We start from the raw sequence: 23,281 nt of genomic DNA on the forward strand, positions 1-23,281 counted from the left end.
TGGACCAACGTAAGTTGTAGAGGCTGTACAATACTTTGCTACACTGTCACACATAACTCTCAACTTTTCCTCCCGTCTTAGGTACAAGCAAAAATAATTAGGTAAAGGACCCCAAAGTTTGGACATTTTTTAAATGTTTGTACTATTAATTTAGAACTTTTCAAAATAATTTCCGATTTTATGAGGTATGGAACAAAAGTTTGAGAAAAACTTAGACGGGTCCCTCCTGTATATATACCTTTTCCATTGCTCTTTGAAATGTATTTGAACTGTTTATAACACAACAGCACTTTATATTTACTCTGTTTTTTTTGAAATGCTTGATGTTCTTCGTCTTCCCTTGCTGCAGTCCTGACTATTGGGTATAGTCCGCGTCCCAGTCGGCCCGAATACCAGAGTATAAGGCTGACGTCGGTCATGGCGCCTTAGACTGACGTCAGTACGCCAGGGTACTAATGCGCATGACCGACGCCATTTCCTCAGTCTTTTTTGCCGCATGGTCCGATGCAGAAGCAATTTTGCCAGTGCAGGTTGGCGTTCTGAGATTTTCCGAACCGGAGTTTCAGACCGAAAACAGAGTTGGCTAAGTAACCCCGTTGGGGAACATTTTGGTTTTTTCTTGCCTCAGTATTTAACCGGATGTCAGAAAAAGTGAATAACTGTATTTCTTGTGGGAAGCAGATACCGCATAGGGATTATCATACATTGTGTATACCTTGTTTAGGGCCTGAGCACGACGTTGTTGGTTGCCGCTCTTGTGCTAGATTTAACAAGCGCACTATTAAGAGGAGGCTTGATTGTGCTAGGTTAGTGTTTGGGAAGCGTTGCAATTATAATATGCCGCCGGATGCTCCGACGCCTGCTTCATCCAAGAAGCGCATGGACAAAACAGTGAAGCCTAGGGTGAGGAACCGGCAGACCCGGACGACGGTCCTTTAGAAGGCTCAGGGGAGCCAGAGGTTTTGCCAGGAGTCTCTATGGAGTCTCAGGCAGATACTTTACTGTTACAGGATGTGCCCTCTCAGGAGGTAGGCCAGGCTGAGGGGCTTCTCAGGTAACTGTTCTTCCCTCTCTTCCCAAGGTAGTTAGGGCCTCTCCTTCTGTTGCCAAAGCTTCTTTTAGAGGTAGGCCAAGTTCAGCTTCTGTGGGGGCTTCTCCTAGCATTTCGGGCTCTGTGCCTAAGAAACATATGCTTAAAATGGCAGAAGATTTGATTACTCTGATTAGAGGTTCTATGCCCCACCTGATAAGAGGCCTAGGGTGGAACAGGAGTTTGATAGTTTTGAACAGTGTTCACAGGCTTCAGAGTCTTCTGTGGAAGACTTGCAAGAGTTTCCTACTTATTCTGATTCTGATGTGGATGATTCCACTCCTTCAGCTTCTCCTCCTGAGGATTTTTCATTTTCAGAGACTCTTCACTCCATGAGGGAGCACTTTAAATGGGAAGGCCAAGATTACTCTGACTCCAGAAAAAGGCTTAGGGAATTCTTGTTTTGCTCCATCATAGGCCCTCTGCTAGCCCTCCTGTGTTGAATGTGGTGCAGGATGTTTTGCAGAGGCTTCTCTGAACCCTGACTCCTTGCCTCCTGCTCCTGTTAAGCCTGATAGGTATTATAGGGTGCCCAAGCTCATAAGTATTTGTTTAAGAGTCCCAGGGCGGACCCAGAAACTGTTTCTCAGGGGCCTAAAGGTGTTAAAGCTTCTGTGGTTAAAAATCCTGTACCCTCTGATAAAGAGGCAAGGGCTTTGGATAGGTGGGGTAAGAAAGTATATACTTCTTCCACTCTAGCCATGAGGGCGTTGAATTGTCAGTTTCATATGCTGAAATATCAAAATTATCTCCTTTCACAATTGAAATCTAAGGTGGATGCTTTGGCGGAAGGTATTGAGTGTAAAGAATTGCTGGATTTGGTTCATGTGTCTGAACAAGTGGGTAAGCATTCTTTGCAGTGTGGTTTTGATGCTGTTCAGGCCTCCTCGAGGGTGGCTGCTACTAGTTCTGTTCTTCGCAGACATGCCTGGTTGAAGGATCAGAATTTAGCTGAGCATGTTAAGACTAGGATTTTGGATGCTCCTTTACAGTCTGATGTGTTGTTTGGACCGCCTGTGGAAGCAGTTTTAAAGAAAATGGAGGACAAAGCTAAGTCTATGCAGACTGTTAAAGATTTTTGCAGGTGCAGCCTCCAAGTTTAGTAGAAATTGGCCTGCTAAGGGGTGGACATATCCTGCTTATGGTTCCCAGTCTAGGGGTAGGTCTAGACGTGGTAGGGGCAGGGCTCAAGGTTCGTTTAGGCCTAGATCAGACAGTTCACCTGCTCAGACTTCTGGTGAGGGCAGGGGTCAGTCCTTTCGTAAGCAGAACCAATGACCTGCCTTTTCAGCTGCCAGTGGACTCTCGTCTGGCAGCTCCTTTGGGAGGAAGATTGTCTCTTTTCAAAGAAAATTGGGATTTAATCACTCAAGACAGATGGGTGCTGGATATTATTCATCACGGTTACAGGTTTTATTTCCACACAATGCCCCCTTTCAAAGGCATGCCAGATGTTCCTCCTCCACAAAGAAAAGAGGCTCACAAGCAAGTTTCTCAGTTACTCCAGATAGGGGCCATTCAGCCAGTCCCTGTATCAGAAAGGGGCTTGGATTTTATTCTCGCCTGTTCCTAGTACCAAAGAAGGGGAACACGTGGAGACCAATTCTGGATTTATCTATCCTCAACACTTATCTGGACATTCCCAAGTTCAAGATGTTGACGTTACAGCAACTGTTACCTCTGCTGGGCAAGGATCACTGGATGGTAACTTTGGATCTCAAGGAAGCTTACCTTCATGTGCCTATAAGGCTAAGTTGCAGAAAGTATCTGCGGTTTCAACTGGAGATTTTCATTATCAGTTCTCTGCATTGCCCTTTGGCTTATCTACTGCCCAGAGTATTCACAAAGGTTCTGGCTCCAGTGATAGCTTACTTCAGGCTTCAAGGCATTCAAATCTATCCTTACTTGGACGACTGCCTGATTCTGGCTCAAGAAAAGGAACACCTTCTACAGCATCTGGAATATGTCATAGCAGTGCTAAGATGCCTAGGGTATTCTGTGAACTAAATAAAGTCCAGTCTAGTACCCTCTCAAGACATGTGCTTTCTGGGTGTGAGACTGAATACAGCAGCTCAGATGGCCTTTTAACCCCGGACAAACAAAAGAGTCTGTCACTTTACTTCCATCAACTATCTCATCAGTCCGTGCTGACTGCAAGGACAGTCCTTCAAGCATTAGGGTTCATGGCATCTTGTATTCTGGTGCTTCCCAATGCCAAACTGCATATGAGGAAGCTGCAATGGTATCTCAAAATGTATGGACACAGCACTGCCAAGATTTGGACACTGTCATTCAAATAATACCTTGCCTTCAAAAGGAATTCTTGTGGTGGGCTCAGGAATGTCACCTAAACAAGGGACTCTCTGTGACCCGGCCAGAGGCGAGTCAGATTTTAACGACAGATGCCTCGGACACTGCTTGGGGAGCTCATCTAAATGGAAAGTGGATACAAGACAAGTGGCCTGCCAGACTACAGCATCTACATATCAACATGAAGGAGATGTTAGCAGTCCAGTTTGCATTGATGGCGTTCAAGGAGTTACTTCTTCCAGGGCAGGTGTTGATTCTGACAGACAACACAACTGTCATGTGGTACATCAACAAGCAAGGGGAACACATTCTTATCCTCTATGCAGGCAAGCAATGATTTTATGGGAGACTGCGTTAAGCCTGCAACTGACTCTTCAGGCAAGGTTTCTGCCAGGAGCACAGAACTCCTAGCAGATGTATTAAGCAGACAAATCATGGATCCCCACGAGTGGAAACTGGATCTTCATGTATTTCAGAAATTGACAGTGTCATGGGGAACTCCAGACATAGATCTGTTCGCTTCTCCACTAAACCACCAGCTGCCAAAGTATTGCACAAAGGGGTTTCATCACACAGCTTGGAAAGTGGATGCTCTGTCTTTCAGTTGGAAAAACCTTCATGTCTATGCCTTTCCACCTCTACCTCTTCTTCCAAAGGTATTACTAAAGGTCAGACAAGACAGGCCAAGGATGATTTTGATAGCTCCAGATTGGCCTCGGCAACACTGGTACCCACTTCTAAGGAGTCTTGTAAAGAAGCCTCCATGGCCTTTACCTCTGATTCCTCATCTGTTATCTCAGAAGGACGGTCATCTGCTCAATGTCAAGCTTCAATCTCTTCATCTCACAGCTTGGCATATTCTGTGTTGAAGCACGGTAGGTCTCAGCTTCCTCAACAAGTTTTAAATGTGATTATGGAAGCTAGAAGGCCTAGTACTAGGAGAGTGTACGCAGAAAAATGGAAGAGATTTTTATTTTGGAGTACAGCAAAGAATTTGGAGATTTCAGAGCCTAATTTGAGTGTGGCTCTTCAATATCTTACTGAATTATTGGACAAAGGTTTGTCCTTCTCTTCCATAAAGATTCATGCTGCAGCAATTTCAGCTCACTATGATTGTGACCCACCTTTGTTTTCGCATCCTTTGTTCAAGCAGTTTCTTAGAGGGCAAAGAATATAAGACCCCCATTAGAGCTCCTACTCCTGCTTGGGATCTCAATTTTGTGTTGGAAAAACTTACTCTACAACCTTTTGAGCCTGCAGCTACTGCTGAATTGAAATATTTGTCATGGAAGACTGCTTTTCTGTTGGCTATTACTTCTGCAAGAAGGGTGTCTGAGTTGCAGGCCCTTATGGCAGTAGAGCCCTTTTTGGTTTTCCATAAGGACAGGGTTTCATTACGCACTAATCCTTCCTTTATGCCGAAGGTGGTTTCTAGTGTGGCTTTAAACCAAACTATTCATTTGCCTACGTTTTTGGCAGATCCTCAAAATAAAGGGGAAAAGATTTTGCACACTTTAGATGTACACAGGCAATTGCGTTATTATTTGAGCAGGACTAAAGATTTTAGGCAGTCTCAGCAGTTACTTGTTTCTTTTGCTTTGAGTTCACAGGGCAAGCCTGTGTCAAAACAAACTATTTCTAGGTGGATTGGCTTTTGCATTGCATTTTGTTATTCCCATCATGGCAAAGAGGTTCCAGCTGGGATTAGGCCTCATTCCACTAGGGCTACTGCCACTTCAACAGCATTTCTAAGGGGTGGCAACTAAGGATATTCTGGAAGCAGCTACTTGGAGTTCAGTGCATACTTTCTCTAGGCATTATCACCTGCCTATATACTCTAAGACTAGAGCTGGTTTTGCCACAGCTGTTTTACAAGGCATGTTGTCAGCTCCTGCTACTTTATAATTTGCCAGCCTCCCTTACCTCTGCTTTGGGATTCTACCCAATAGTCAGGACTGCAGCAAGGGAAGACGAAGAACATAGTACAGTTTTGTACCTACCATAAATGTAGATGTTCGAGGATTCCCTTGCTGCAGTCCAATTTACCCTCCCTCCTTCCCCTCTGTGTTTCAGGGTGGTTGTGTAGGTGAGTTTACATGCTTATATTTTTTGTATATATATTACTGTATATATTGTACATGTTTATTGGTGCAGGTTGTTTTTGGGACTTGTCTTTTTGGGTCTTCTGACATCTGGGGCAAGAAAAGACTGAGGAAATGACGTCGGTCATGCGCATTAGTACCCTGACGTACTGACGTCAGTCTAAGGCGCCATGACCGACGTCAGCCTTATACTCTGGTATTCGGGCCGACTGGGACGCGGACTATACCCAATAGTCAGGACTGCAGCAAGGGAATCCTCGAACATCTACATTTATGGTAGGTACAAAACTGTACTTTTCTATCTGTACTTTCTATTTGCCTGTTAGGTCCATGTTGACTGAAGAGGACCATCAGACCAGTCTACCTAGCTGGTTAACAAACATAAAATAAAATAAAATAAATAAATAAAATCTTTACAGTTGAGAGATGTACTGCCATCAGACAAGTAAAAATCCATCTGGTATATGTGGCAGGAGTAGGTACTTCATCTGTCATATTAGAGCTTAGAGCACTTGGCTACTGATATCTTCTGTGCAGATCCCTGTCCTCCTGTGTGAACCAGGCATTGAAAATGCTTGTAGGTCTCCCTGAGTACAGACTCAAGGAGGATTTCGTCCAGATTCTGCCTATGTCTTCTATAGTATGTTTTATGTATAGCCTGCAGCAGTTTTGACTGTTTTGATGATGGGGTGAGGGCTGCAGACATGTCCCTGTGCAGAACAGAGTGGTTGAGTTGAGGTTGGTTGAGGTGGTTGGAAACACAGGAGCAGCATCTTGAATGCCCATTTCAAGGGAGAAGATCAGTTTAGCCAGGCTTATCAGGACCTTGAAAACAAGCCCTGATCAATGTAGAGAACCTCTGTGATTATCTCCTAACTCTTCCTGACCTAGCCAAAACCAAAAAAAGCCTCTCTGCCAGCAAAGGAATGCTACTAAATCTCGCACATTCTTGTTCCAAACTGTACTGTCCAGACCTTCATGAACATCACTAGCAGTTCATTTTTTTTACTCACTCCAAAATGTTTTTCTTCACTGAAAATCAAATATTCCAATATTGTCCAGGGCAGGAAAAATGTTTAAAGAAATATTCAGGTGTCCGTCATTTGCTAACAGTGTGGATCTAGTCACATTAGATCTTTGTAGAATTAGTATTTTCGAAACTTGGTAATTGTTACAGAGGTTGTTGTTTGACGGAGTGCTTTCCTTTATGCCACATCATACAGAGCTGATGTGAAGAGCCCTTCTTGATGATCATCAGTTGGATAATTATTTTCCTTCACCAGTCAGAATTTAGGACTTTATCTGTAAAAGCCTGTGTTTGGGTGATTGTGTTCTTGTTCCAAGGCACATCGTAATGTAATATACCGGCTACACATGTAAGCATGGCTGTATGGCAACCAGGGTTCATCCCAGTTATTCAGTGTTGAAAGAGGGAAAATGTCTGACTTTACATTCAGAAAAATGGAAGAGTTAGAGATTTTCTTGTGTGGAAACCAGCAAGAGGGTTTTGATCAAGGATGTATCCTGTGGTTCTTTTCACAACTCTACTTTTGGATTATTATCTGTAACCTTTTTGCGACTGGCTTGAACTCAGAGAGTGGTCTGTTTCTGGTTGTCTTGCAGTGTTTCCATGGAGTGATTGGCATTATTGTACATGATAGAGGCCTTTCAGGACAACGGCATTTTGGATCCACCTAAGATACTCATGTTTAAATCTGGGAATACATCACTTGTAGTACATTGTGGTGCCATTTGTGGTTTCTCTGTTGCACCAAGTTTTTTGTAGATGTTGGCCATTGTGGCCAAAGGCTTGCAGGAGAAGTATCTCCTGTTCTTGTTTCCAGATGACTGGTTCAGTCTCTCATGCCAGGGACTGTTTGAGACAGACCTCCTCTAGGCTTTGCCTTGGATGTTGCCCCTGTTGGTGGCCGTAAATTAAAAGAAGGTCTCTATGACCATGCTCAGAGGAAGTTATTTGTCTTGCAGAGTTGAAAGCACTCAAGCATTTGTCATTTCTGCCTTTGGAGTAGGACAAGGAGGTCATAGCCTTAGTACTGTGGATGATTCTGCATTTTAGAGTTAGGGATCAGGCACTGTCTGCCATCTGGACTTCATATCATCTACAGTTGTTATGGTGTAATTTGCACACCGGAAGATTCAGGTGTTGCAGAGGACTGTGAAGTGTCAACAACTTTAGAGCCAGCTGTCACTAACAGATATAATTTTGGTGTTGGACCGTTAAACCCAAGCTCTTGAGTGAGAGTTCTGTTTAGTGTTTTGATGAGTCTTCTTTTTCTCCAGCCAAACCCATCATTGATTTGAAGATGGATACTACAGTTGTGGGTTGGAGTGCCCACCTAAGATCTTATATTCTGGGGGGAGTGTGGGTTCCCCTGGAGAAAGTATTGTATGACCACTTGGAATACAGAACAGTGAAAGCCTTTTTAAAAGCTGCTGTTTTGGTGCCTATCCTCATCTGATTAAACAGCTAGTCTGTTCTGTGTTGTTTAGATGGTACAGACCCACAACCCACTTTGAATAGGAACAAACTGCACAGCTAATATTGGACCATAGACAGTGGGCATCACTCTTTGAGGTTCAAATCCCCAGGGAGGTGAACTAACTGGTGCATGTTTTGAACCAAGTGTCCTGTCCTTATTTGAACTCCAGATTCAGAAGATGTGTCTATTCAGAGTGTTACAGAAGTGGGCACTCCAGAAATTCACCCATTTACTACTTAGGAGAGCACAATTTTCCGTGCATTTTGCTTTTTTCCGCAAGAAGTGGAGAGTTTGAAGTGGATGCATTATCGGTCTTCTGTAGCTTTGAAAGTTCCTGTGCACATTCTCACTAATTCCATACCTCATAAGATAGTTCAGGTAAGAATTACCAAAACACACTCTTGCTGACTTTTGACAGTAAGAAGAACTTGATTTTAGGCTGTGGGATCTCTAATTCCAGAGGAAACCTTCCAGTCTTAGTCATCAATGTCTCCATTAGCTGGGGTGACAACTGTCCTCATCTTAAGGACTGACTTCTGGGGTATGCTTCCTTATACTTCCAGTTTGCTGGTGGGTGTTTCAGAGATGACTGAAGCCCTTCTTATGCTAAGAAGCCTTCTACTTGGCTGGCTTAAACTTCCATTGGAATAATTCTCAATTTGGATGGAGTCATACTTGCTCCTAACCTGGCTGACTAGCTTGCATGAGATCCTGGCATGTCTAATGCACTTATGTGATTTGGGCCTCAGCTATTTTCTTGCCAGGGTGCATGTATCACCTATTTCTGCACATCACAATTTTGAAGAAGGCGAGATTGTAATGCAGTATCTGTTGGTCAAGCAGTTATTAAAATGAGTTCTTTTCTCTTCTTGCTTCTTTGTGGAACCTCCTCTATGTGATTTGATCTTCATAGTAAGCAAGCTGAATCTTTTCATCTTAGAGCTTCCTAGTTAAGTGGCACTGAAATTCATGAAGTCTCTTTTCCTGGTGGCCATTGCATCTGCGTAGCTCATCTTTGAACTTCACACCCTTATGTGTAGGAAAGCTAGAGGTGCTCTAAAGCAGACCATCCACCTTCTGCCTTTCTTTGTGACTGCAGAAACCAGAGAGGAGAGAGTCCTTATTTTTCAGGGTCTGTACCATCAACTCAGATGTTAATTAAACCTGATTTCGGACTTGGGAAGATGAGCCAGTTGCTCATCTGCTTTGATGCAGGGAGAGAAGGGCTTGTGGTTGCCAAGCAGATGCTTTCTAAATGGATTACCAGCTGCATTATCTTTTGCCTGTAGGTGGCTAACAACCTGCTGGCAGATGCTTTAGTGAAAGCTCACTATGTTAGAGGGGGGTATGCCTCCAGTGTTTGCTGTAAGAATGTCCCCATTGCATACATCTGTACCACAACCTCTGAGTCCTCAGTACTCACTTTCACCAGACATTTGTCTCTGTTACAGCTTGGGAATTAGGCCACATTTTGGAAGTCAGCACTTCAGGATTCTGCTGCCTGAACCTCAGTGCTTGTGCAGTCTGTGGGCATCTTCCATCCTAGTCATTACTGTTTGAGATTCATCCCAATTAAGTACTCCCTTATGGAAGGTCCTTGATTTTAACCATAACAGGTAAGCTGTTAATGTATTACTTTATGTATTAGAAGACCCTCCTTCTCTGGCCATGTGTATCTGTCTGCAGATGAGGAGATTTCCTCACCAGCTGCAGTGTGAGATTCCTTGTAATTTGGGCAGTTATATGTTCTTAGATCATTTGTTTCTTAGGATAGTATCATATCTGTATTGTTTTTTATTTGCAGGGATGTACTCACTGGTGGCATGGGTTAATCTGGCATACTCTGGGGTTGTGTGTATTTGTTTAGCTTGCATGCTGTGCCATACTGTGCATTGTTGTGTGCGCATGGATGTCTTCAGATGTAGACGAGTACAGAAAGACGTGACAGATTTGGACTGGAGAAGAAAAAAATGCTTAAAGAAAGGATCCATCAATGTGAGTTCCCTTGTAGATCAACTAATTTGGGTATTTGGTTATGTTCAGTTTGTGTTGAGGATAAACATACAGGCACTGTGCCTATTCTGTGACTGGGCTGCTAGGTGTATATACAGTGATGTAGTCCCTACCTTTTTTGGTAATTCTAAGATGATGTCATTGAGTAGGCTTGTTTGCCCAGGGTTGTGTAAATTACTGCAGGTACCCGGTACATGTCTTGTACTCCTTTCTGTAGTGCTGTTCTTTTGACCTCCGTTGTTATACCAGTACTTGCTTCTGGTATGTTACATCTGTTATAAATCATTGTTACTTTCTATGACAGCTGATTTGGTAAGCTGAAAGAATTCAAATTATCATTCCAAATTGTTGTAGCTCTTTAGTATGTATTTTTCAGTATATTTAGTGCCTATTATGCTAATGAACAGATACAGTAAGTGTGGTATATCGTGCTTCCTGTGTACATTAATTTAGCACAGAATTGATTTACACTCACTGGAGCTTTAAAAATTGATTGGAGGCAGTGCTGTGAAACAAACTAATATTGTCTGGCAAAACAGTTAATTAAAGAAACACAGCTAAACTGTGTGTGTGTGTGTGTGTGTGTGTGTGTGTGTATATATATATATATATATATATATATAGATATAGATATGTGTGTGTGTGTGTGTGTGTGTGTGTGTGTGTGTATGTATATATATATATGTATATATATATAGATAGATATGTGTGTGTGTGTGTGTGTGTGTGTGTATATATATATATATATATATATATATATATATATATATATATATATATATATGTATGTGTGTGTGTATGTATGTGTATATATATATATATATATATATATATATATATATATATATATGTGTGTGTAAGACTGACAGACCAAAAGACTGAATCCCAAAAGACTGAATATTCAAAATACTGAACATAGTTTTAATGCAGGGGTCAAACCCTTTGCACCTCTCTTGTGGGTCTACTTCAGAAGACTGAAAAACCAAAAGACTGAATTCCAAAAGACTGAAAATTCAAAATACTGAATGATGGAATTTGCTCCTTCTCCACTTTTGTGCAATCTTGTAGTTTGCATATATATAGTTAGCAGGGAGTGTGGCAGGTGCAGCCCCCCACAAGAGGGGCGCAGGGGGCTTGACCCCTGTATTAAAAATGTGTTCAGTATTTTGAATTTTCAGTCTTTTGGGATTCAGTCTTTTGATTTGTCAGTCTTCTGAAGTAGACCCATATATATGTATGAATGTATGTATATATGTGTGTGTGTGTGTGTGTGTGTGTGTGTATATATATATATATATATATATATATATACACACACACACACACACCCTAGTGTATATGTTTGCAACAACAGGGCCAGGCAACAGGGCCAGGGCATCTTGGAAAAAAATAAATTATTTAATTTTCTGCCACTATGAGATTTTGATAACCCATATTTGTAATTTTATTGTGTTCTTTTTTTAAATTGGTAAATTCACTAGGCACAAGCCTTTTTCAGGGCAACATAACAGCAATATCTAAGTGACTTGCTCAGAAATGCATAGTATATAAGTTAAGACTAAGGGAATCAAACCCTCAACTATGGGATAAAGTTTAACAGCTCCAAGTGTTAATCTTCAGTGCTAAGATGACAGATTTTCTATGAACTCTTGACAGAGCAAGGCCTTGAGCCCAGTCTGAACTGCCCCATCCCCATTTAAAAAAATCTCTCTCCCACATGAATTATTCATTGTTTCTTCTTTTGTAACAAACTTAATTTCATTTTTACTGTGAAGTTAATAATGTAGTTGATTTTACTTGTAGCTAATACAGTTCATTTTGTTTATATTACAAGGCTGCTGAAGAGATGGTCACAAGTTCTGCTGCAGAGACTCAGGAAAAAGAAGGATGTGGAGTGGAAAACCTTACTGCCTCACAGTATCAGAGTAGTGAAGACGTGGAAATTCCTAAAGAAGAAGAGACAGAGCCTGCAGGCAGTGATCCAGGAGCATTAATTGGCAAAGCTGGTAAGAAATATTTTTATACTTGTTATTTTTGCAGGAATGCTGTAGGCTGTCTTTGTATATGACTACGGTTAGTGCCTGACATCCTTCTACATTTAGACTCATCCCATATAAAGACACTAGTGAACTGTTAATACTTTAAATGCTTAACATTCTGCAACTTGTCTCTTTTGCATGAAGGATGGCCTTCCCGTTTGAGAAATGCTGTGTGAACAGATGGACAGTGGGAGTATTCACACATTGGCTTATTTGAGTACATGAAAGCATCTGAAGAAATATGAATACTCTAGATTCAAAGCTATCTACATAAATAGGACAAGGGATTAGTGGGTCATAGGTTCTTAATAAGCTTACAGTGAAATCATTGAGTGATTTTTAGGAGGGTGGGTATGGGGGGGATATGGAGAAAAAAGGGGAGAGTGTGGGGGGAATCAAGTTGGAAAAGAGTTTTTTCCACAATTATATTAGCTATGTCCCTGGAGTCAGAGAAAGAGGTGCAATATGTCCCTGAAGGAGGTACAATTAGAGGTAAGTTCAATGCAGAGTTCTTTGTTACTAATATAGCTTAAAAAGGTGTCACGGTTGTATTTTGAGTTGGTTAAAACCCTAAGTTCATCGTCAGCCTTTCATTTCCTATTGATAAATTAGAGAGACTTGCTTATCAGTTTTTGATTTTTTCGTTAATTCTATAATTATGATAAAATGAACATCTTTCAGAGATGTCTAAAAGCTTTTTCTTTTTCTTAACCAAATTTGTTGATGGGGTGATTCTGCCAAAATGATTTAGTTTTAAATGTACCATTATGTTTGGTGGATTGGGACAAAATTCTCAATACATCTGTCTAAGTGTAGTAGACAGCAGGCTCTGGCACAAGGTGTGATGGTGAGCTGTACTGTTTGTGATTATCGATTACCAATTAGTTATCAATAACATCAGTAAATAGTAATTTGCTTTGTAGTAACCCCTGAATGTAGAGGAATTTTTAGGGGACTGCAAAGCAATTTTTGGCAAGGTGGTCAGATTTGACTAGAGAGGGGTTGACAAGTGGACTGGCGCAACTGAAGGATATGTTTGAGGGCAAAATCAAGAAGACGAACACCTTCAGTGAGCTGGGGGGGGGGGGCAGAGTTTGGTCAACTTTATTGGCATTTACAAAGTCCAGAAATCTCTGGATATATTTGCTGTTAGTATTGTTTGTTTTGTGGTTTGTGAGAATAGTTGAAATCATCTAATCATCTTTCTACCACCAGCCCACTTTGTCTATGTCTATATTCAGAGAGCATTTAGACAAAGATCAAATATATTTTTTGTGTAGGCTACATTATCTAGTCATCACTGTTCCCAAGAGTATACTTAAGTGTGTTTAATGTCATCTCTGTTAACTGCAACTTTTGAATATTCTATTGAATATGAGAATGTTCTTTTTCAACTTGTTATATAGCTGTCCAAATCTTTGCATTAAGTATGCATAAGTACACACTGTATGAACTAAAGCTGAATTTTTATTTCATTTATATGCCACTCTTCTGTGTTAGTTGTAATAATGTTATTTAACTTTTAACCATGTTATGTCAGTGCTGAGATTTTCTGCCAAGGCCTCTGCTTAATGTAGGATATTATCCCAGTCAGACTTTCTCAGTAAACAAATGTCAAATAAAGTAAAACAAATACGAATGGTATTTTATTTGATGGCTGCCTTTTCTAACTGGCTGAAGTATTCTGCATACTCTGAAAGGGTCATACACAGGGTTATGTAATTTGGCTGTAATGTGATATTTTTTGAGTGCAACTAGGAATAAAGCCAGTTCTGTATTTACATTATGCAGATCATGGCGAGAGGCACTGGTTACAAATAAATATCCCCTATAACTCCAAATTTATTTTATTTTTATTTATTTAACACTTGTTTACCGGAAGAGTCTGACTTGGAACAAAGCCAATTTTCAGTGGAGGCCCGGAGAGAAAAGCTCCAGTTTAATGGGTTTGAATTCTTGATAGGCATTTTGCCCTGAAACTGAGTAGTTCTAACTACAGTGGAAACAGTTTTTGTTTTAATTACACACATGCCTCAAGTTCATTGATTGTTGCTTAGGCTTCTTGCATACAGTTGTGGTCCCTTGACATTTTCCGGGTTGGGATTTGTTAATGTTGAAATGTCCTTCAGGTAAACTCTGCTTAAAAAAGGCACTGTGTGGGAAGTGAAAATTTTAGCCAGTATGCAAAAAACAAGGAGTGAAAAGTGGATGGTGTCCTTGGCAAACGGGGGGGGGGGGGGGGTCAGTTGACCATTTAGACCATGCAGACATACACTGGATCTCCCTAGAATGACACCAGTTTAGTATCCAGTTTAACAAGTTCACCTGTTTTAACCAAATTCCCAGTTCTGTGTGAGTCAATGTCTGTGCCATTGCAGCTACCAGACCTTTTAGCAATATTTTTTCAGGTGATTCACATTTCCTGAGCCTGACATATTACCATACTGCACTAGGCTTCCATACCAAAAGACAGGTAATGTATACTCAATGGCAAGATAACATTGAAGAGAGCCTTAGTGATATTCTGTTGAACCAAAATACAGGAGCATTAAGGAAAAAGAAGAGGGCTCCGTGTATCAGTTTCTTAAAGAAAGGGAACAAGAAAAAATAGATAAGGCAGAGACAGCATCAGACTTCAAAGAGTATTTATTTGTTTCCTTTAACCAAGGTAATTGATCCCTTTTCAGACTAGACCTAGGGAGATGACCTCTGTAAACAATGAAATTAGTAGCAACAGTTAGACATTAGATACAAAATATCTGAGATAGTGTGCAGTAGAGATACAGTGCTATGCAGTAGTTTGTCAATGCATAAGGTGATACACTGGTATTATGTTTGTGATGCACTTAAGTTAAAGGATTGCAGTATGAAATGTTGAATGATCATATGAGCGAACATTTTTTCAGGATGTAAATAACAGCAAATGGTCACATGAGCAAACATTTTTTATGAAGTTTTTGTGGAATCTTGGAGTTGGTATATATAATTAGCAGGTGGTGTGGGGGGTTTGGGTGGGAACTTTCCCCCTCCAAAAAAAACCCAGACTTTTAACTTTTGCTGTTTTCATTTGTTTTAGATTAGATCTAAAATGATTATTCCTTTGATTTTTGGTATTGTGAATGTTCAACGTTTGATGATGGACTTAGTTGTAGAACTACTGATGGGCTATTTGTCCTTGATTTCTGTTTTCTTTTGTATGTCCAGATAAAATTAGAAGGGCTGTTACAGTACTGCATCCTGTTTTGAAGCCACACTGAGTTACAGTTGTTAAATTATGTGTGTTTAATTGTGTTAAAATTTGTTGATGAATACATTTTTCTAGTGTTTTTGTATAGAGGTGATAATATAACAGTTGGTAGTTTGCTAGGTCTGTAAGTTAGCTTCCCTTGTATGTTGCAAATTATTGGTGATTTGTTTTCAGGGAAGTGATGCATTCCCTTCTTTTATAGATGAGTAAATTAGAGTTTGATATTGGGTAAGGAATTTCAGTGGCAGCAATGCATAGTTACGTAGTTAGTGGTGACACTGCCTGGGTAAGGGATATTGTTTTTAGCTTTATTAGATTTTTTTATGCTTTCAGTAGGTATATGACCAAGATTAAACGTGTTTTGTTTTTATAGGTTTATTAAGAAGGTAGGTGATTTTGTTAAATGCTCATTTAAGTTGCAGACAGTGATGTGTGGATTATCATCTGACCATAGGTTAGGTGCACAAGGTTTACTTGGTTATGCATTATTTATGGAGTTCCAGAACTGCTTTGAGTTGTTTTTATGCAGTGTTTGAAGGTTAAGTGTAGTAATGTTTTCTAATCTGTTGTAGTCTTGTGCTTTACTTGGTTGTGTAGTGTTCTATCCTTTTGGAGATTTAGGGGTATAAGGGTCCAGGTTCCAAGTTTTCCTTTCATTACCCTTTTCCTGTTTGTTTAGCTTCACACGTTAGCCAAGGGTGCAGGTTATATTTTCCAGAGCATTAAGCAAGTGTAAGAAAGTAGAATTAAAGTTTTGCACTGCTTTATTTAATGGTGGGAACTTGATAGGAGCCCAGTAGCACAGTTTAAGTTGCTATCTCAATATTTCTTCAGAGAATGTTGTTGCACTTCTTACCCAATGGTATGAAAACTTTTTCTTTTTTTAGGTGCTTTGGGTTTGTACCAGATTACATAAATAGACTTATGATCATTTACTATGTCTGGTAGTATTTCTACTTAAGAAATATTATTTGGCTTATTAGTTGAGAGTCAAATGTACCTATTTTACCTGAAGATTTGTCCCTATGGATCTGTCTGTTAACAGCTATTTCCTTCACGTTCTTGCAAACTCACATTCATTACTTTAGTAATGTTGTCAATTTTATTTTATTTTATTCATTTATTTATTTTATTTATTTATTTATTGTAGTTTGATATCTAGATAGGTGGGCTTATCCAAAGACCCTTTTCACCCACGATCTGGCATTTAGAGAAGCAGTGCAAAAATAAATGACAAATACAAGATCTTGAAGCATTTAAATCAGTTATCAAGATACAAAGTGAGTTGAAAGAAGGTGCCAAGTTCAAATATATAGAAGTATGGAAGCCAACAAGGCTCAACATAAGTAGAGCTTATTGAGTAGAAGAAATTAACTATTGAGTAACAGTAATTTTAAGGTATCACTTCAGAAGTAATTCTGAACACAGTCTATTACAATGCTTACAGGAGTGGATGAAATTTACAAATCTGTACAGTTATTTACAGTATGTATAGTAGTCATTGTATTTCAATATAAAGTCTATGGAAACTCTAAAGCCTTTAGATTAAGCAGCATTTACAACATAAAGTCTACAGAAGATCTAAAACTTTTGAGATTACCTGGGATCCCTAGAGCATCATTTTAACTACTATTTCAGCTTTGCCTTTAATTGTTATAGCGAATTCTGTGTCTTATGTCAGGAGGCAGTTGATTCCATGTAGCAGGGCCCCAATTTGACAATGCTCTTTCACCAACGCCGGGTCTGACAAGTGGAAGGCCTTCTCCCTGTGTCATTCTGAGGCTGTAAGCAGGTTCTGTTATTTAAGTTTGTTCTTCAGTGGTCAACATGAACATTTTGAAAATTAGTGCATTTAGCTTTAGTAAGGCCCTGATTTGTATTGATAACCAATGTAGTCCATTGAGTAAGTCTCAGTGGTGGGTATTAATAGTCATCCAGAAGGGCAAAGGGGCAAATTTTGTTTTCAGTCATTTGGACATCGTGTGTTTTAGTACTGAAGTGCGGAGTTAAGATAGGAAGTCCACATTCCATTTTAGGAAACAAAAGTTAGAGATACAAAATAAACAGATAGCCCAGAACTCGCGTATGAACCTGTATTACATAAAATTAAAGTAATGGTTTAGTGCTTTCATCAATGAATGACATCCTCCAAACCACTGAATGCTTTTATATCTCTTTTACTGACTTTTTAACCTACTGATTCCAGAGTTCTGCTTGGTTATATTGTTTTTGCAGGAAGCAAAACATATTAGCTGTGGATTGTTATGCTTTTGGGGATAGGTGTGAGCCAAAACAGAGTTTTAAATGAGCTTGAACTTTGCTTGTTATGTAGTCTGTGTACATACATACATACATATATATGTACAGATATTTCAAGCACGGACATTAATGCCCGTCTAACCTGCCAGTTTACCAAAACAGTTCCTCCCATGAGTGTTCAGCCTGTTCTTAAAATATCTAAACTAGTGCTTGCTTTAATGTAATTTGGAAGTGTGTTCCATGCATTAGCAGTTCTCTCAGAGAACCAGTTAGTACACTTCTCATTCCTATAGAATCTTCTACATAGGTTGTCTGATGATGCTCTACTACTTTTTGATAACCCCAAATGCTCCAGAGGTAGTTGTCTCTAAATGCCCTATATACCCGAATAAGATCTCCTCTTATATGTCAATAGGAGACATTGTACAAGTTCAGATATTTTAGTCTTTCATAATAACTTAAATATTCATATTCATGGATGCCCTTTGTATATTCACCTGTACTTTTTCTACTTTACTCATGTTTGTTTTCTTTAAAGATTTTCATATTGTTATTCCATAATCAAGTTTGGGTGTAATATAATTAGCAAAGAATGACTTCATCATTTCTGATTTCCTAGACTTTACAAATCCTTTTGTACAACGTATAGTTGTATAACTATCATTAACTAATTGGTTGATATGATTAGAAAAACTCGAAGCTGAACCATGTCCTTAAATGAATGTACAGTTTCAGTCACTGTGTGCTGTATTAAATATTCACCTTTCAGTTTATATCTCCCAAGTCTTATATGCTTAGTTTTTGATGTATTTATCAGCATATTATTCTCAATTCTGAGGTTCTTTCCTCTCCAAAATAACCAGCTCATGACCAACCATTCTGAGAGTTCACTTCCACCACCTTGTAGTCTTTTTACATCATTCAGTACGGACTACAAGATAGTTTCATCCATCCTTCAGAAAAACTGGGTGTTCATTCGAAATGACAACAGTCTTAGAAATAAACTACCAGAGTACCCTAAAATCACTTGGAGAAGAGGAAAGAACCTAAAACATCTTTTGGAGGTAAGTGATTTGCACCCCCCTATCAGGATAGGAATGTTTCAATGCAACATGTGCAATTTTTGCTCCCACATGGATTCAGGGGAACAATTCAGAATTAGAGATCGAAAATACAAAGTTAAGCACAAGTTCAACTGCCAATCTAAAGCCGTTGTTTACCTTGCCCAGTGCCAACAGTGTTCAGCTTTATACATCGGCAAAACGGACAGGAAACTCCGGGAACGTGTTTATGAGCACACGTACCACATCAGGAAACTAAAACCAGTCAATGCACTGGCAAAACATGTAGCTGACAACACCAACCATAAATCTTTGTTCAAGGCTATTGACTGTGTAAATTCTGATGGGAGAGGGGGCCCTGAAACTGTTCGCCTTGAAGTGTCGGAACTCACGTGGCAAATCCACATGGATACTAGCACATATCCAGGTTTAAATGAAATGTGCTCCAATCATTGCAATTTAAAATTGAAGAGTCTTCTAAGATGACTTGGTTCCATTACCTAGTACTTGGCGTTAGAGTTCAGGTATATATGGATTCACTTCATAACACTGAAACTTCATAATACTGAAACTCAAAACACTGAAACCAAAATACTGAAAGCTCAAAATACTGAATACTCAAAATACTGAAACTCAAAATATATATATTATTTCATAGTTGCTGCTTATTCATTATTTATTTATCATTCATTTCCTTTGACATCTGTGTAAAAAAATTTTAACACATTGTTTTTTCTCTATTATGTTCTCTCTTTATATACATTCTCTGTATATCCTAACATTGTTGTTAATGGGTTGTATCTCAACCTCCTTCCACTAGGTGTCTCCATTGTTTTATTATAGACAGGAACAGGTTTGAATCTTTGTTTTACCAACAGATTTTAATTGTTAGTTTGTATTTACCAGTTTTTACTATATAAACTGTAGGAGTAGTGGCGACCCACTGTTTATGGTAGCTATGTACTATGTTACGTATTTTTGGCATCACTGCTTTGTCCACCATCGATGGTTTACATAAGTAGATGTTGTTGCAACTTGTTTGCCTCAGTTAGATTGATTAGATTGTGTCTGTCAGTAATGGCAGCTTTTGCCTTTAGGTAAGTGATTGAACATATTTTTTATGCCACAAGGCAATTGCATGGAGCCGGTAATTTTAAACGGTGCCACGACTAGTTTACAACTAGCGGTTTTACACCTTTTAGAGTTTGTGCTCTTGACTGGGACAAACATGACCTAATACTTGCTTGTGTCACTTGATAGCCTTAACCTGTGAGTATTGTGTTTTAGTTTACGATGATAACTGTTGTATGTATAAAGTAAATGCATACAACTAGTTATTTTACTTGGTGTTAGACCTACCCACAAGGGTCAAAACATGATTAACCTTGCAAATCAGCTTGGAGCTTGTTTTTGACTGGTGCCGTGACCAGTTTATACCTGGTAGACTTGCACCTCTTGTCTTTGCCCTCTTTTATTGGGTCAAACATGACCTGAAGTTTAAATTCAGGAGGTTTGATTTTGTTTGTCTGTGTCTGTCAGTATTGCATGACAGTTTTACTTGTAGGTACTGCCTTTTAGGTTTTTAATTTTTATTTTTATGCTTAATTGTTTCATGCCTAAAGGCGAAAGCATGCTATCCGTCCCTTTTTACACTGAGTTGTGACTGGTTCACAGCGGATGGACTTGTGATTTTAAACCTAGAACTGTTAGGCATACCTAATGTTTAATGCTTTTAACAATTGGTGTGATATTTTATTTGTGGATGTTTACGACTAAACAGGCATGCTTGCAGCACGTTTCTTTCATACTGGGTTGTGATCTACTCTTATTGAGTAAAACATGTCTTCACATGAAAGTTAGTTTGAAATGCATGACAATTTTTTGCAGGCATTGCATTTTAGCTTAGTGATTGAAACTGTGTCATGCATAAGGCTAATGCAAACAGTCATTTTTACTTATTATACTATATTATATTGTGTTGTGATTTGCTCATAAAGTGGCGGGCTTGTGACCCCTGACCTAGAGCTGTTTAGCATACTTAATGAATTCATGTTTTTAACCAATGGTGTGCCATTTGATTTAATTGTGGAAGTTATAAGAAGGGGCATGTGTATTAGTACTTTGTCTGAAGAAGTCTTGGGATTGCCTGAGACGAAAAGCACTTTACAAATAAACGGTTCAAACTGCTTAATTTGTGGTGTGGTGACTTGCGTTACTCAGCTTGTTTTTTTGCCTTTGTTTGTGAGCTTTCCTAGTTTGTGCTGTATGATACTTGCCATGTCTTATTTGTAAGTCATGCAGCTATCCATCTTATCAAGAGTACATCTATACCTAGTTGTTCTAATTTATTGATCAGTGTTTTGTGTATGACCCTGTCAGATGCCGAAGTTAAATCTATATAAATTACATCACAGTGCAATTTTCATTCAAAGCTGTTGATGTTCTGTAGTCCTATCTCACCTTTATTCTTACATGGGTTCGGAGCCGAGGATCGGACGATTTACAAAGCTCGAAGTCTCTAAGTTGGCTCTTGGCAAGGTAAGTATCCCATAATGCACTAGTAAGAATCCCCAGATCTCGTTTGCCGCGTCTACGAGTCCAGAAGTGTTCTCTTTCTTGGCCGTGGCTAAGTTGGAATATTTTCTTATTCACATATTTTATAGTGATCTTTTTTGGCTATAATAGTTAGTTTAGTATTGATAGCTTACTTGTTGTTAACTTGTAGTAGCTAGTTAGTGTGTTTTTGAACTTTTATTGCAAATTGTTGTTTTTAATTGTTGGCCGTCACTTCTGCAGGCCTTCCTTAGTGGTATCCTTTCATTTTTTTTGTGTGCTAGTTATTGCTAATCCTTTTTTAGGCTTAGGTTCATTTTCTGGTTAGGACCTGTTGTAACCTTTGTCTGTTGCTTGTTTATTCTCTATCTTGTCTACCCCTCTGTTTAGGGCTAGGCCCGTTTAAGTTAGAGGACCTAGTCCTCTATTGCCTTTTTTCCCTTGTGTGTTGTTTCCTCAGCAGGGCTAGGCCTGTTTAAGTTAGAGGACCTAGTCCTCTGTTTTTCTCCCTTGTGTTATTTCTTGAGCAGGGCTAGGCCCAATTAAGTTAGAGGACCTTGTCCTCTCTTCTTATAGTCTATGATTGTTATTGTGGTAACATGTCTAAGGAAAGTAAAGATCATAAACCTTGGGTTTCAAGAAATGCCTAAAATGTTCACAAAAAATGTCCATGACTGACGGGTATAGTATTTGTGTTTATTGCTTGGGAGCCATACATCTACAGGAGACATGTACTTTTTGCCATTCTTTTAGTTCCCGGGTTCTCCAGGAAAGGAAGGACAAATTTTGAAAGGTCTCCTTTAAGCCTTCCTTTGAGGAAGATTTAGCTAGCTTTTCCTCTTCTCACTCCAGGTCTCCCTCTTCTAAAAAAGAGAAGGTTAAGTCGGTGAAAAGACAGTCTCCTACACCAACTGCTAAATCAGGACCTCCAGAGAAAATTGCCAAACTTGACAAACCTGCTACTTCTTCGTCCCCTATGCCTTCGGAGTCGGTTGAGGTTATTGACATAGATCTTCCAGTTTCGGCCCCAAGTTTTTCAGAGCCAATAGCTGAAGCCATACCTTGGAGCCAGTCAAGAGATTTATTACCGGTATTCCCGACACTTAGCTGTCCAATTTTGCAGAGATCTCGATCCCCTAGCTTGTCTTCCAGATCCTCCAGGAGTCTTTCTGAGGAGGATGTTGAGAGGGTGGTGCTTAGACTTTTGAAGTCGTCGGCGCTAGCAAATTTGTTGTCCGCTCCGACCCAATTGGTTCTGGAGCCGTCTTAGGCCGTTTTACCTTCTTTTGTTCCTCCTCCGAGCCATGCTGGTCTTTCAGAGCCAGAGCCTGTTGGTGCAGTTTGTTGTGGAACCGTCGGTTCCAGCATCCCAACTGTCTGTTTCGGAGCAGAGTTCCGCTCTGACTCCCTCAGTGTTGTCCCTGGTGCCTAGGAGCCAAAGCTCATCAGTTGGCCCCGATGGGGACGCTAGGACCCGAACTTCTTCGGTTCCGAGACTACCTCTCGGTGCGTCGGCTTGGTTGAACTCGAATCCTGCATCTGTCTCAGAGCCGATCGCTCCAGAGCAGGGGGATACTCCCTCTTCCTCGGAACCGGTGGTGTCCTCGGAGCCGGAGAGATCTGCCTTCAAGATGATGATGAGTGTGGTGTCTATATCTTCAGCTCTACACAAGGTTACCGATGCTCTTCCCCTTCAAGCTCCGACCTCTGTCTCAGAACCATCTCTCTCTCTTGACAGCAGAGACACGCAGCCTCAGGTGCCCCCCTTGGGTGGCCCCCAGTCTTCCGAGACCTCCCCAGAATACCCTTCTGAGGAGCCTCCTCGGAGGAGAACTTGCAAGAGGAAGCACGTAGACTCTCCTGATGCTGACCTTAAGGAGTCTGAAGGGTCCCCTAGGTCATCCTCTGATGATATCTCCTTCGTAGATATCCTAGAGATCCTGAAACAGAGAGGTGGCTGGCCCACCGCCACACCTTCTGATGAGGAGTCACTGTATCTGAAGGCTTTTGAGTCTTAACCTTCAGCCTCTTGGGTGTCTCCACCTTTCGATGAGCTGTTAGATTTGGTGAGTTGAAAGGTGAGGGAAACTCCTGACGCCATGGAAC

At 40.1% G+C, this 23,281-nt stretch overlaps 1 protein-coding gene across 6 annotated transcripts in view; it reads left to right on the forward strand.

The window, feature by feature from the left end:
- PBXIP1 (PBX homeobox interacting protein 1) overlaps positions 1-23,281 on the forward strand; it is a 495,209-nt gene that overhangs the window by 177,722 nt on the left and 294,206 nt on the right. For all 6 annotated transcript variants that reach the window (XM_044080087.1, XM_044080088.1, XM_044080091.1 and 3 more), the window contains exon 5: positions 11,851-12,022. In XM_044080087.1, coding sequence (XP_043936022.1) covers positions 11,851-12,022 — 172 coding nt within the window. The remainder of the gene's footprint in view (positions 1-11,850; positions 12,023-23,281) is intronic.

The sequence above is a fragment of the Protopterus annectens genome, chromosome 8.part0 (genome assembly GCF_019279795.1).
Source record: "Protopterus annectens isolate FY-2018-M chromosome 8.part0, PAN1.0, whole genome shotgun sequence".
Lineage (NCBI taxonomy): Eukaryota > Metazoa > Chordata > Ceratodontiformes > Protopteridae > Protopterus > Protopterus annectens.